The sequence below is a fragment of the Gigantopelta aegis genome, chromosome 10 (assembly GCF_016097555.1).
Source record: "Gigantopelta aegis isolate Gae_Host chromosome 10, Gae_host_genome, whole genome shotgun sequence".
Taxonomy (NCBI): Eukaryota; Metazoa; Mollusca; class Gastropoda; order Neomphalida; family Peltospiridae; genus Gigantopelta; species Gigantopelta aegis.
The window spans coordinates 18,407,012-18,423,104 of record NC_054708.1 but is presented as its reverse complement, the minus strand read 5'-3'; the positions used below and the strand labels follow the sequence as shown (position 1 = coordinate 18,423,104).

The 16,093-nt window shown below is 35.8% G+C and overlaps 1 protein-coding gene across 1 annotated transcript in view; it reads right to left on the bottom strand.

Moving 5' to 3' along the window:
* LOC121384187 (protein RRP5 homolog) overlaps positions 1 to 16,093 on the bottom strand; it is a 59,045-nt gene that overhangs the window by 27,583 nt on the left and 15,369 nt on the right. The window contains exons 15-21 of the mRNA XM_041514456.1: positions 15,779 to 15,913; positions 14,966 to 15,034; positions 14,345 to 14,536; positions 13,505 to 13,579; positions 4,446 to 4,541; positions 2,515 to 2,728; positions 1,670 to 1,804 (exon numbers count right to left, since the gene is read on the bottom strand). Coding sequence (XP_041370390.1) covers positions 1,670 to 1,804; positions 2,515 to 2,728; positions 4,446 to 4,541; positions 13,505 to 13,579; positions 14,345 to 14,536; positions 14,966 to 15,034; positions 15,779 to 15,913 — 916 coding nt within the window. The remainder of the gene's footprint in view (positions 1 to 1,669; positions 1,805 to 2,514; positions 2,729 to 4,445; positions 4,542 to 13,504; positions 13,580 to 14,344; positions 14,537 to 14,965; positions 15,035 to 15,778; positions 15,914 to 16,093) is intronic.

Genomic DNA, 16,093 nt, shown 5'->3' with positions numbered 1-16,093 from the left:
GAATCACAGATAGAAGCAACTAACAGCATAGACCAATTAACTAAGAAAACACTCTGCGTATCATTTCAGTATGTAGGTTAATGCATGAACATTGTTAATTATTTCGACCTGTTGTGTAGCCACTTTGACAATGGTATTTTATTTTGTATTGAAAAATAATATATATAGTGCTGGATATACTTATTGCTGGCTTACTGGGGTGTGTATTATTACAGAACATTGCAATGTATGACCATTTATCATCCCGCCAAAACCAGGTAGATTGTGTTTCTCTAGTTCTAAGGCTCATTCCTGACGTTACGTGTTAAGTATTACGTAACCACCAGCTCGCCAGAGGGCGTACTCACTGAGATGGTACAAAATGGCTGCGCCCGTTATATATAATAGCCGTCACATTTAACCGTTTTATTAATTAACTATACGATTATACTTGTTGATATTAAGCAATAATGTGCATTATATATATCGTTGAATATGCATACCAGGCCAAATGCCTTAATTGTCCCCTCCTTTAATACCAAGTACAAATTAAATGAGATAATTATAATTTACAATACATTAAAATGTTCATTTGGTCTTTACAAATTACAATGGAAGTAATGCCAATAAATGTCAGTAATTTAAGATACAATAAAAGAAAAGAAAGAAATGTTTTATTTAACGACGCACTCAACATATTTTATTTACGGTTATATGGTGTCAGACATATGGTTAAGGACCACACAGATTTTGAGAGGAAACCCACTGTCGCCACTTCATGGGCTCCTCTTCCCGATTAGCAACAAGGGATCTTTTATTTGCACTTCCAACAAGCAGGATAGCACAAACCATGGCCTTTGTTGAACCAGTTATGGATGACTGGTCGGTGCAAGTGGTTTACACCTACCCATTGAGCCTTGCGGAGCACTCACTCAGGGTTTGGAGTCTGTATCTGGATTAAAAATTCCATGCCTCGACTGGGATCCGAACCCAGTACCTACCAGCCTGTTAACCAATGGCCTAACCACGACACCAGTGAGGCCGGTCTAAGCTACAATGAAAGTAATAATTTAAAAAGAATCTGTGAAGTTGTGACAAAGCCAAATGATTTCATTCTTGAAATTGTCATTGGTCACTGCAATGTGATGGGTCCTGGGATCAACCCTTCATTAGTGAGCCTAAAGGATTTGTTTTTCCCATCTCAACCAATACTTTCTGCCTGGTACTATCAACAGCAATGGTATGTGCCATCCTGTCTGTCTGTCTGTATGCACACAAATGACTGTCAGGTCAGATGCTGGGAATTAACATGCTTATATCCATTAAATGTTCAAGCACACTTGTTTGGAGCACAATTTCTGACCAGGGCTAGAAACTACTCAGAATGAGATGTGAGGGGATGGGGGAGTGTTAAAAAAATATTGATCAGCTAAAAATACTGAACTGATTGTTAAATAAAATGTATTTTCAAGGAATTTAAAAATAAAAGATCCCTTGATGCTAACTGGTAGAGTAGTATATGGTAGTGCGTTTCCTAGCTTATGCTTCAAACCTTCATGTTGTAGTAATTTAAAAATGTATGATTGTTAGAAGCCAAATAGCCATAGTATAACATTCCTTTCCTTTCCTTTCCTACTTTGTGTAACATGTAACTTGTTTATTATTCTGTGATATATACAACAATTCTTACCTCTCAGGTGATCTTTCGTTGCATACCCAGGTATATTGTCATCAAAGTGGCAAATGATTCCTTTCGTTGTGATGTCTGTGATGGTTATTGACACAACACTGCCAACTTTGTAGGACTTCATTTGCTTACAAACTCCTGTAAAAACACCAAAAACATACGCATAACAGTGGTCTTAAAAATATTGTATTGATGTCCACTGAAGCCCCTTTATCCTGTAAATAGTTGTCTAGTTAATAGTATCCAACTGACAAACCTAGAATGCTACTTCTGTTGATGTAACTGCTTTCTAACAAGACCTAGAATGCTACTTCTGTTGATGTAACTGCTTTCTAACAAGACCTAGAATGCTACTTCTGTTGATGTAACTGCTTTCTAACATCTAAAATGCTACTTCTGTTGATATAACTGCTTTCTAACAACATCTAGAATGCTACTTCTGTTGATATAACTGCTTTCTAACAAGACCTAGAATGCTACTTCTGTTGATATAACTGTTTCTAACAATATCTAGAATGCTACTTCTGTTGATATAACTGCTTTCTAACAACATCTAGAATGCTACTTCTGTTGATATAACTGTTTCTAACAATATCTAGAATGCTACTTCTGTTGATATAACTGCTTTCTAACAATACCTAGAATGCTACTTCTGTTGATATAACTGTTTCTAACAATATCTAGAATGCTACTTCTGTTGATATAACTGCTTTCTAACAACACCTAGAATGCTACTTCTGTTGAAATAACTGCTTTCTAACAATACCTAGAATGCTACTTCTGTTGATATATCTGCTTTCTAACAATAGAATGCTACTTCTGTTGATATAACTGCTTTCTAACAATACCTGAAGTAACATTTCTGAAGCATTCAGTCCTGTCAACGAGGTACTGTTTCAGCTGGACCAGTGAGGTGTCAATGTTTCCTGAATAACAGTCTCTAAGTGTCAGACTGCCACCAAAATTGTTCTTTTCAGAATTGACTCGAGTCACCTTGAACATTACAGACTGGCCTTCCTTGAACAGGTGGGGAACATCCTCCTTCTTGAAAACATCTATTTTCTGAAAGTATCAATCAAATTTTTTTTTTTTTTTTTTTTTTTAAACCCGTAAAACAATAATATACCCAGTAATATTAATATGCAAAGACTTTTTAAGTTTCATCAAAATGTGCACCCATTTCCCTTTTGGCTTAATCCTACAGGACATTCCAAATTACAAAGCACCATACCACCCTCCGCCTGTTACCGGCTATGGTCGGACTGCTGGTGCTCTCTTGCACCTGCCAGTGCAGGCGGTCCCTTCTCTATCCACTCCAACCCTTTCCTGTCCTGGACGGAGGAACTGGTTGAGGCCAGTACTTGTGCCCAGGACAGGCATGCGCTACAACAGCTTGCTCTGGATGTGCACTTTAAACAATTTTCCATTCCATTCCCCAGGGCCGTCAGGTGTAGCGAGCAGACACGCCTTGGTCCATAAAGGAAGCGCCTTAAATCAACTGCCGCTACGCCTTGATTTGAAGTGCTTTAGAAAAACAATTATCACAAGTACGAGCGTAGCAGTCGACTACCTCTTGCAAACAACTTGTGTACCAGTATACCAAGCACACCTAATCATCATGACAGGTAAAACACTTCCTAACTACTTAACAATGGACCAGTCGTCTGCTCACAATTGGTGTTTGGTAATTTTACCACATCTACTGGGACCGCTAATCCGTCAGGGGTGGGGAATTGATGGGTTATTTAAAAAAAAAGTTTTAACCCCCCCCCAAAAAAACCCAAAAAAACCCCAACATGATTTGATGGATTGAAGGCAAACACTTAACTGTTTTCAACCCACTACCCCACTTCTTTTGGCTTGATTTTTGTGTTATAATGATGCTAAATATGTAAGCGCCTTAAAAAAAATCCTGGGGAAAGGCTTGCAAAACAGTTTCTAATTGGAATTGCCCAGTTTAAAATAAGTGTCACACTAAATTAACTAAAACTAATTTTTATATAAATACTATAGATTATTTGGACGACACATCAAAATTCCCCCCTATCCCTTTTTATAAATAATTCAAAATTGACACATTAATAAGTAATTTTTCTGTCCTACACTCGACCACTGGCCATGCCAGAGTTTGGGTGTGGGAGAGACGTGCCTGAACCTTAATTGGATAGAGGCACGTTAATAGAGTTTACGATTACGATTTCTGATCGTTCTGACATCCTCTCCTATGTTGATATGTACTGCCGACCAAATTCTCTGTGCTTACCCAATGCTGCATTTCATAGATATTTATTTGTTTGGTGCTCGGGTCCAATCGACTACCATACGTACATTGTGCTAAATTGTGTATACAATAATGAATTTGATAAATACAACCATAATGGAGGCCACCATCTTTGTTACTTATGTATACATCTTTGTATACATAGCAGTCTATTTTTTGGGTGAAAGACCAGTGTTGGGCCACAATGCCCCTTCTAAACTCTCCCATGCATAATATAGGTTACATCTAATAAATAATAATTTAAATTTGTAACTACACTCTTGCTAAAACCTATTTCAACAAAAATAATTTATTAAATTTAACTTTTCCAACTAACAATCAGATGAAATAAATATAAATAAAAAAACTTGTTTTAATGCACTTCATACAGGTCTATCCGTTTAATGAATTAATTATATTTTGTAACATAGACAATTGTTTACTCTGTGTTATTTTGGATTGAGGAAGGGAAATGGTGTAGGGTGTAGTGTATTATCATTTATAATATGAAATAAGTACCCTAGAATGTACAAGTCCTCGAAGACCTCCTGCAAATTCCACAAACATGCTGTATTCTTTGTGTGACTTCACCACGCCTGGCAGAATCTTATCAACCTGAAAATAAACACACAAAATATTTTACATTAGATCCTGTAATATTAGGCAGGGATCTTAGATCCAAAGTCCAGATTTTCTAAGCTATCTTGGCGCTATGATATAAAACGGCTATTACATCCGGGAGCCAGTTGCACAAACCAGATTAAGTTGACAGTTTTTATTTTAATCTCATTGTACTTTTAAATCTAGCATTTATTAGATGTATATAGCATTTATTTCAAGCTAACAAGTTTTTAAAAATATAAAATTCGCTCGTCTTTTATTACAATATTACATGGGCAGAATATAGTAGTACAAGCTTTCAGTTTTGATTAGTTTTTAAATCAGATAATGAAAAGAAAAGAAAGATATACTTAACACTATTTAGTTAAAAACAAGCATTCTGAGAGTACTGCTAAAGCAATAACAGGCTACAACAAATTTCGTATCTCTTAAATTAGAGGGCCATAACTCTGTGATAAATGGGTAAATCACCAAGATAGTTAAACTTGATCCGTAACAGTAAAGCTATATAAAAAATTTCAGATATACAGAAAATTTTAACTCAATATCTCAAGGCATTGTGAAAACCCCCATCTGGAACACTACATGTAGGACATATAACGGACAGACAGAGGGACAGACAGAAAGATGAAGATAAAACCTACAGTACCCTCCGGGTTGGACTGGAGCTTTGAGTTAGCAGGTTAATTAACTAAATACTACTTTCATGCAAGTTGGCTAAGCTGTTAATAGTATATTAAAATAAAAACTGTATAGTAGCCATTTCTTAATAATTTTTCATAAAATCACATCAAATTTCTTTCAGAAAATTTGTTCAAACAAAATCCTTGCTAATGTGAACAATGAATAACATTACAGCAATTACTAAAAATATTTTTATGTTCTGCATATGGCAGTAGACTTCTCCAAAAGTTATAAAAGTTGCATGTCTGATTTCAGACACTCGTAACACAAACATTTCTCCAAATATCGAGTAGAACCATACAAATGTGACTGCAGTGACAAACATTAATAAAGAGAAGAATAAACTCACTACCAGTGGTTAATTATCAGGTTCATGTCCCTTGAGAAACTATACATCACAATAATGAAATAATTACACTGGAATTCTGTGTTTACTCCCATACTGATAACATGTGAGAATGTAACATGTGAATGAATAACACCGTTTTACGTCCCCTTCACAACCCTAAGTAAATAGCTTGACAACTTGTCACAAGGTTTCTTAGTTTCTACTCTTTAAGGGAGCATTTCACCCTCCAAATCAAATTCCGTAGACAACAATGTTAACATATGTGCGGCTAATGTTTCTAAGCTGCGTCATACATGTATCTGTAAACACTATAACACCTCGCCTTTAAAATTAATAAAACAACATGGTGCCTTACACTGCTCATTTTACATATACCAAACAAGAAAGAAAGAAAAGTTTTATTTAACGACACACAACAAACAAGAATTCCAAGGAATTAATGTCTTGCCTACAATAAATGTTTTTAGTGCAGTGCTACAACTATAAAACTATTTTAAATGGGTATGAACAAAACAATCAGAATTTTTTTTTTTTAAAAAGATCTTAAAACCATCTTGAATAAAGAATGTGAATAAAAAATATATATATATTTTTTAACCAATTACACATAAAAAAGCTTCATCCCAATATCTTAAATATTTTAGTTATTTTCGGAAATTAAAAGAACTGATAATTAAAAATTAACAATGATTTTACCAAATCCTAAATTATTTATGGAATTTACAGCACACTAGATCACATCCAATGAAAGTTTATAACAACAATTACTGCCATTTTATTACACTCTTTCTCATTGATTGAGACTCTTTGCAATCGCATGCTGAAGTAATATATTGCCAGTCTGAACTGATCCATAACAACAAATGACTCGTCATGAAATTGCTGTGATTTAAGGAAATAATTCACCGATTCATATCTGATTCAGTTTTCTAAGTTACGTCCAAAACAAAGGTTTGTACAGTTTATTATTTTCATGAATATATACAAACAAGAAAATATATTTTTAACAATGGTAAAAAATTGCAGTACATGTATATTCAAATTTAAAACAAAGTTTAACTTCCATTTATGACAAGTGAGTATATGAATAACTAATTTGTAATAGTGTAAAATCAGTAGAAGAATAGATATCAAAATATTCCTTCACATTTTTCTTTCTTTCTAATTTTATGTTAATATAATAGTAATTCAGCTGTTTCTTAAAATTAATGTGTTGTGTGTGTTGTGTGTGTGTGTGTGCGTACGTGTTTATGTAATTATTAACTGGCAAACAATAAGACAGTACATTTAAAGCTTTTGTTTAATGACACCACTAGAGCACATTAATTTATTCATCATCACCTATTGGATGTCAAACATTTGGTAATTTTGACAGTCTCAGAGGAGACCAACTAAATTTTTTCCATTAAAATAACTGATAATTAAAAATTAACAATTATTTTACCAAATCCTAAATTATTTATGGAATTTACAGCACACTAGATCACATCCAGTGAAAGTTTATAACAACAGTTCCTGCCATTTTATTACATTGTTTTTCATTGATTGAGACTCTATGCAATCACACGCTGAAGTAATATATTGAACTGATCCATAACAACGAATGACTTGTCATGAAATTGTTGTGATTTAGGGAAAAAATTCACTGAATCATATCGGATTCAGTTTTCTTAGTTACGTCAAAAACAAAGGTTAGTAGATTTTATTATTTTCATGAATATATACCAATAAGAAAATATCTTTAACAATGTCTGATAAAAAATTGCAGAATATACAAATTCAAAACAAAGCAGGCAACAAATTAAGTCTAATTACTTTGAACATACACTATTACAGTTACCACTGTTGTTAACTATTTACAAAACAGATCTATAATAAAGTTTGTTTGGTTTAACGACACCACTAGAGCACATTGATTTAATCATCATCAACTACTGGATGTCAACCATTTCATAATATTGACACGTAGACTTAGAGACCAACTACATTTTTCCATTAGTAGCAAGGGATCTTTTATAAGCACTTTTCCAGACAGGACAGCACATACCATGACCTTTGATATGCCAGTCTTAGGGCACTGGTTGGGATGGGGAAAAACCCCCAGATTTACAATAAGACAAATCAGGCATCGAAATAAGTCGAGAATGGTCGTTCAGGTTACCGGGAGGTTACCGCAAGTAACAAAGTCAAGAACCGTGTTTCGTTATCAACAAAAGTTTCACAGTAGTTTCGTTTCCGAATGTAAACCAGGCAATGCATTCCGGACTTCCACGTTTAGTTTTCTCGTACGAAATTGCATCGATGTTCATGCGCACTTGTGCAATTGAAAACAATTTCGGCAAGCAGCGCACACTAGATAAATTTACTTCCGAATTTTGTTTCTCTTACTACTGCAGGGCTTCTAGATTATGGTAGCCCCACTCCCATGGCTAGTGATATTCACTGTTGGGCTAGTAAATTACTACTATAACTAGCCCGACGGCTAGTGGAAAAAACCTTGTCAAATGCTGCATTTAAGTCTTATTTTGTAAATATGAATATCATGCCCCCTCTTCCCACCCCAAATCAAAGAGATTTTAAGCTCTATCTCCATCTTTTGGTTACATATCTGATTACTATTAGTAAAATTGTATTTATTTAAATTAGGGCTAGTAAATTTGTAATCATGGCTAGTAAATTTTTAAAATCACTGATCCCATGGCTAGTGGATATTTATAAAATTCTAGAAGCCCTGTACTGTATATTAATTTATCAATCAAGCAAAGTTCAGATTTCTTACCTAGCAATCATTATCATGTAATGAACTAAATAACACTGAGTGAGAAATAACAACACATACTGTCATCAATTTAGTTTCTTTAGTAACTACATTATTAAATGTGAGTAACCATGGTAACCCTACCTATAAAGTAGTGATAAATGAATAACAAATTTACTAGTTGTATTAATCATCCTGTACACGTCTAATGGATTGAACAGTTATGTGAACGTGATCAATTGCACTCAAAATTTCACATTTAAAAAATATTATCTTTCATTGTTGTTCAGTTATTAAATATGAATCACATACTTGTAAACAATTACATGTAATACATTAGAAAGAAAGAAAGAAATGTTTTATTTAACGATGCACTCAACACATTTTATTTACAGTTATATGGAAAGAAAGAAAGAAATGTTTTATTTAACGACGCACTCAACACATTATTTTACAGTTATATGGTGTCAGACATATGGTTAAGGACCACACAGATTTTGAGAGGAAACCCACTGTTGCCACTACATGGGCTACTCTTCTGATTAGCAGCAAGGGATCTTTTATTTGCGCTTCCCACAGGCAGGATAGCACAAACCATGGCCTTTGTTGAACCAGTTATGGATGACTGGTCGGTGCAAGTGGTTTACACCTACCCATTGAGCCTTGCGGAGCACTCACTCAGGGTTTGGAGTCGGTATCTGGATTAAAAAGCCCATGCCTCGACTGGGATCTGAACCCAGTACCTACCAGCCTGTTGACCACGATGCCACCGAGGCCGGTGTAATACATTAAGAACAGTGGTAAGATAAAGAATGAATCATAAATACATGTATACTACAATAATCATCTGGCACACATGTAAGGGCATTAAAAGTAGTAATAATAGGAATTCAATTCTAACTTTCATATAGTTGTGGTAACCTATAGGTTACCAGGCTATATTTTGTGGTAACCTGTAAATGGGTTACCAGACACAATGCTTAGTTCGATGCCAGCAAATCATAAATATACTACAGTACAGATGTCATGATAAAAACTACAATAATTATTATAATATCACAATACTTTTAAGAGTTCTTAATTTCAGGCAGATCTTGAGGTAGTTAACTAAATTCAATCAACAAATCAAAGATGGCTACCACTGGATTCCACACGACTGTCAGTCTACACAGCACTGGCACAAAATTGGCTACAGTGGGCTATGTAACGTTTATGATAAAACTGGTCACAAGTTCTTAATTTCAAACAGATTCCAAGATTGTTAACTAAATCTAGTCCACACATTAAAGACCAGTGGATTCAACACGACTGTCGTTATATACAACACTGACTCTTGATTGGCTACAGCAGTCTTTCTAACATCTGTGATAAAATTGATCACAAGTTCTTAATATCAGACAGACCCAGAGATTGTTAACTAAATCTAGTCCACACATTACAGATGGCTACCAGTGGATTCAACACAACTGTTAGTCTACACAGCACCGACACTCGACTGGCTACAGCGGGCTACCTAACACTCATGTCCACACTGGGGACTTTGGGCAACATTTTAGTCATTGTCAGCATTGTGCGTATGAAGAAACTTGGTCGACTTTACTACATCCTCATTGCAAACCTCAGTGCTGTTGCCTTGATCACGTCGGTGTGTTTAATTCCCAGCCACATACTAAACATACTGAACTCGGGACTTGTTCACAACAATACCGAGCTCTGCCAGTTTCTGGGATACTTAAATTTCACACTTACTCTTGAGGTACTTTTCAACACAAGTGCCATCGCATTGGAAAGATACATGGTTGTCAAACAGACCAGACGACACGTGCAGCATCAACACGGCAACAGAATGAAAAACATTACGGTGATTGTCCTTCTGTGGACCGTGCCAGCTGTTGTTTCAATCAGTGGTTTCCCTTTTATCGGATACCACCCTTACATGCTCGACTGTTTCTTTGTGGTGTCACACAACTCATTCTGGTACATACTGTTTGCACTAAGTACACCTGCTGTCATTGCAATGCTAATAATCTTTGCATCCTATTTCCTGACTTTAAAAAAGGTGAGAGACAGCCACAGAAAGATAACTGCTTCCTGTGTATCAAATCTGAATGATGAAGGAGTGAATGTTGACTGTGAACCTCCATCCACAATAAACAAGAATGCTGATAACAATGGTCACCATGATACTGTAAAGGATTCAGAAGAAAATACCAGCATCTATATACTACAGCAAAATGCTGTTGATGGTTGTAAACATAGTGAAGTGGCATCCAATGATTTAAACCAGACAGTGCATGGAATATCTTCAAGGCCTAATGTAGAGTTACCACGGTTACAAAAATCAGCAGCAGAATCATGCTCATGGCATCCTGAGTTACTAGCAGATCTTCATCCACCACACGCATCAACTAGTCGTAATGACTTTAATATCAATAACACACATTCCTGTCCAGATTTATGTGTGCTTAATAAACTGTCAATAAAGGAACTACAATCACGTGACCATACAGATACTAGAGAAGAGTCATTAACAACCAAAGCATCCATATCAAAGAAAGCCACGATAGTATCAAAGAAATCTTTGTTGGTGACAAAGAAAGCCATGTTATTATCAAAAGAAACTATGACAGTATCGGAAAAAAACATCACAAAAAACCCCATGTCACTATCAAATAAATTCAGACCCTTTGTCATTCACAAACAAAACTTAAACACTGGGAATAACACTGACAGTGTGATCTCCATTTCTTCTATCGTATCGGAAACAAATATGGAGAGAGAGAAAAAGCCAAGAGGAGTGGCTGTAAGAAAGTACAACAAGCAAATGAGGAAAGAAATCTCCCTGACTCTGCATTTGTTTCCAGTGTTTGTCATCTTCTGTTTCATGTATCTCCCCATCTGTCTCATTCAAACCATTCACGTTTATTACCCAGTGAGTCCAAACATCTGGCTCACGTTTTCCACGCTCGAACTTTCCTTCTCAACACTGTCCTGGATGCTGTATGGAGTTCTGAATAAGGAGTTCCGAAGAGCTTACAGCAGCATACTGTGCTGTCAATAGATTTTCTTTAACACTTAACCCTAATTTCATTACTCTTTCTTTTTCTTTCTCTTTTCTCTCCATAAATGAATGTAGCAGTGTCAGAGCCTAATTTCATTATTGGTTTTGTAAGGATTTGAAACTGAAGTACTACCGAAAAGACAACCTGCTGTTGTCATCCATTGTGTTAACCTATTTTTAACATGGAATATCCACAGTATTATGTGTTCAGTAGTGTAGATTCATTAGTGGTCGAGATGGGGCTGAAGATGAAGGAAGGAAGGGAATGGTTTATTTAACGACGTACTCAACACATTTTATTTACGGTTATATGGGCTGGAGATGAGTTCTGGAGAAAATCTTTGCATTCAGCAAAAATGATGGAGATGTTCAAGCAAAATTAGCTGGCCTGAAAGCTTTTCACTCACAATATTAGTTGCAATCCATGTAAAAATGTATAGTAATTCATTTGGAAGGAAAGAAGGAAATGTTTTATTTAAAGACGCACCAACCCATTTTATTTACGGTTATATGGTGTCGGAAATTTGTTTGGAGACCTATATTTGTAGTAATGCAAAAGTGATAAAACATTGTTATTCAGATTCAGGAATTTTTGTTTAATTCTGGGATAACATCAACCTGCTTCCTGCCCCCACCCCCCCAAAAAAGGGAGCCTGTATGCCCATGAGTGATTCTTTAAGACTACCTACTAGTATTTCAGTTGTCCTTACCGAGATATAATCATGTTTAGAGATATGTGAAGTTGAATGTTGAATATATACAGATTGAAAGAAAGAAATGGTTTATTTAACGACACACTCAACACATTTTATTTACAGTTATATGGCGTCAGACATATGGTTAAGGACCACACAGATATTGAGAGGAAACCTGCTATCGCCACTTCATGGGCTACTCTTTTTGATTAGCAGCAAGGGATCTTTTATATGCACCATCCCACAGACAGGGTAGTACATACCACAGCCTTTAATATACCAGTCGTGGTGCACTGGCTGGAACGAGAAATAGCCCAATGGGCCCACCAACAGGGATCGATCCCAGACCGACCACACATCGAGCGAGCATATACAGATTGAATGACTGTACAAAATATACATCTCTGAGTCATTACAGGCTAAGCACCACATAATTTTGCTGAGGTGTATAGATTTAAGCCCAACAGTGGAATGACACATATTACTAAAAATATCAGTCAGGATGCATACCTTGGTAGTACGTCATTCCCTCTGTGGGACATTTTAGGTTGACACATGAAAAAATAGACTCACTAACAGAGAACATTTTGTTTCTAAAATCTTAATTAGCGATATTTCTAATGAATTGAAATTTGATTAACAACTACTGTTTAATGTTTTAAAAGTGTATAGTTATCTCTGTAACTTGTGTAGCGAATCGCGATGCAATACTGAACAAAATGTTCCCGGACTAATCCATAAGTTGAAAGAATTGGTACAAGCATTCAGAGAGGAATGTCATAGACTTCTCCTGTTACAAATGAGTAGACCGATACAGGCCTGTAGGAACCTGGGAGGTGGGGGTGGGGTGGTATGGTGGCACAGTCCCCCCCCCCCCCCCCCAACTCAAGGACGAAAATGTATGGGTTTTCTTTTTGTATCCACCAAAACTTCAGATATAATTCCTACAGGCCTGTGATAGCATAAAGAGGCATGGCAAAACTTCAGATATAATTCCTACAGGCCTGTGATAGCAATATATAATTCCTACAGGCCTGTGATAGCATAAAGAGGCATGGCAAATTATCATTTGAGTAAGTGGTTGATACATGAAGTACAGATGACACTATTACCCCAACAGGGTATGTATCCTGACTGATATTTTCAGTAATATATGTCATTCCATCCAGTGACTGCCATACTAATCCTTTTTAAAAACTCCCGATCAGTTTGTACCCCTTAAAAAAACCTTTGAATGGAATATATTTATTGTGTGATTTGTATCTTCTTGCGACTTGTCAACAGATTTGGACACAAATTTCCAATCTGATATTTGAACAATAAAACAGCCATTTTACTTCATTTGATTGAACAAACAACAAATTGGATAAAACTGAACAGTGCTTGACTTCTGTTGATGTATATAATTACCTTGAGAGAAGAGAAATTCTTGGGAATAGCCTCATCTTCAGCAGCATCCAACTGTGTTTTCTTCATGGTAAATATCTCACGGATTAAGGATAATACAATAAGGTGCATGACCATACAATTATAAAACATAACACAAATTGTACAGTGGTCTTAGAACTTTTAACCAATTTTACAATGTAGGTTCACAATTACATATTTCATGTTGGAAACTTGGGTCAGTGATGATGTTTTCTGGTTGTAAAGCTGGGTAGATAAAGAGTTAAACAATATTTATTTCTGTTAATATATTAACATATGGGATTGGTCAACATGCATAGTCTTTATAAAGAACTTTCTAGTTCAATCAACCAGTAGAAAGATGACAGAAAGTACACTTCCCTGAATGGTAGTACACGCTTTTTATTGGTTAATTGGTCTCATCATTTAGGAGGTAGACCGCTGTTGCTACAGGTTGATTACATCATTCTGTAAGCAAAGGTGTCTACCTCCTAAATGTAAAGGATTGATTTTCTTGACACAAGTGTCAGAAAAACCATCTACAAAAGGACGAGAGCCAGAAATAGTTTTTAGTTCAATCAGTTCAATTTTAGTATAATTATTATAAAAGTCACAGCATGTTATTTTATTTTTGTACCATAACATCACTCCTGACATTTTTTAGAAAATTACTTTTGATTTCTGCAAAGTTCAATAAACAATTTGGGGAATTTTTTCGCTCACCCAGAGCTAGTCTTGAAATCATGTTCTTGAACAACATTTAATATCTGTTCAAATAATAAGCCAAAATATTTTATATAACTCTAATTAGCTAAGTTCTGTAAAACTAGTTAACAAGGATACATTTTTAGTTTTTTTACTGAAAAACATCACTCTGTCCAGTTCGTCTCCGTCAGATAACTGATTCATCAGCAGTGTGCACAGATCTTCTGAATCGGAGAGATACATCATGGGAATGAATCCACTGTAACCAGATGGAATGACTTCTATTTCAATTCCATCAGTAATCTTCCTCAAAACTTTGCATTTATAAGTCTGGAATGAATTAAGAATAGGTATCAAAGAACAGCATGTCACAGAAAGAACTAACAATCTAAATCTAAATGATTAAATATTTAAAATATCGTCAAGATCATAAATGAGAAAAAATTCTGAAGAATTAAATGTCTCGCCTACCATAAAACTTTTTGGTTCTTTGTACTCAACGTCCAGAGATGCAATAACTATAAACCAAGTTTCATTGTCCTAGGACTTACAGTTTGTGAGAAACTGACTGAAACCCAAATATTTGACTTAAAACTTTGAACACAAACATCGATACCATCAGCACCACAACTCTCACTGCCACTGGAAAAGTAATATCTATATCTCACTTTTTTACTCTGTAAAGGCGAGACAGTGACCAAAAAGACTTACCTGAAACCACAAAACATACGGAATTAAGATCAGATTTCAACAACATACCTCTCCAAGCTGAAGAACACATGTTTTAGTTGATGGCACTTTGTCTATCTTCAATCGTGCAGGGCCAAACTGAAAGAAAAAAAAAGAAAAAGATAAAAACAAGTGTTTTAATGACACACTCAACCAGCCTCGGTGGTGCAGTGGTTAAGCCATTGGACTACAGGCTGGTAGGTACAGGGTTCGCAGCCCGGTGCCGGCTCCAACCCAGAGCGAGTTCTTAAGGGCTCAATGGGTAGGTGTAAGACCACTACATCCTCTTTTCTCTGACTAACCACTAACCAGCTAACAATTAACCCACTGTCCTGGACAGACATCCCAGATAGCTGAGCTGTGTGCCCAGGACAGCGTGCTTGAACCTTTATTGGATATAAGCACGAAAATAAGTTGAAATGAAATAAAAATGACAAACTCAACTCATTGCACGTTATGGTTATACGGCGGCGAACATATGATTAAGGACAACACAGATAATTAAGACAGCAAACCTGCTGGTGCCACTCCATGGACTACTCTTTTTATATGCATTATCCCACTGCCAGAAGAGACAGATTAGTACTAAGCAAAATAAAACAAGTCAAAGTATATTAAATTAATCTTATATTTAAGAATATATAGAAAATATCTCGCAGTTTCTGTCAGATATAATTTATGAGTGATGTCTGGTGTCACAAGTAGTGCTTGCAGATTTCATAGCATGAAATATACATCCTAGTTAACAGAACAAATGTTTAAAGGCTAAAAATACAACAGGTGAAGCCCTGATAAGGTTTAGTATAGGTTTCAAACTATTTTTGGTTTAAAGTAAAATCTAACCTTAAATGACAGGGAAATCCTCTGGTGCTCGGGGCTGCATCTCATAACCCAGCAACGAATCATCTGTCCAATGGTGAACAGCTCAGTTGGGTTCACATCTTCCTCATCACTTATATTTTTCCGAGTTGCCCATCCCTGAAACATGAATGAATGAATGAACAAGTGAATGAATGAATAAATAAATGAAAACAAGGATCTTAACATTTAAATTTTTTTACACTGCCCTTTTCTTTCTCTCCTTTGAATTCCATCTAATTTCTTCCCGATATGACAGCTCTTCTTCCACATCCCAGTCCTTGTCTCTCCAACCACGGC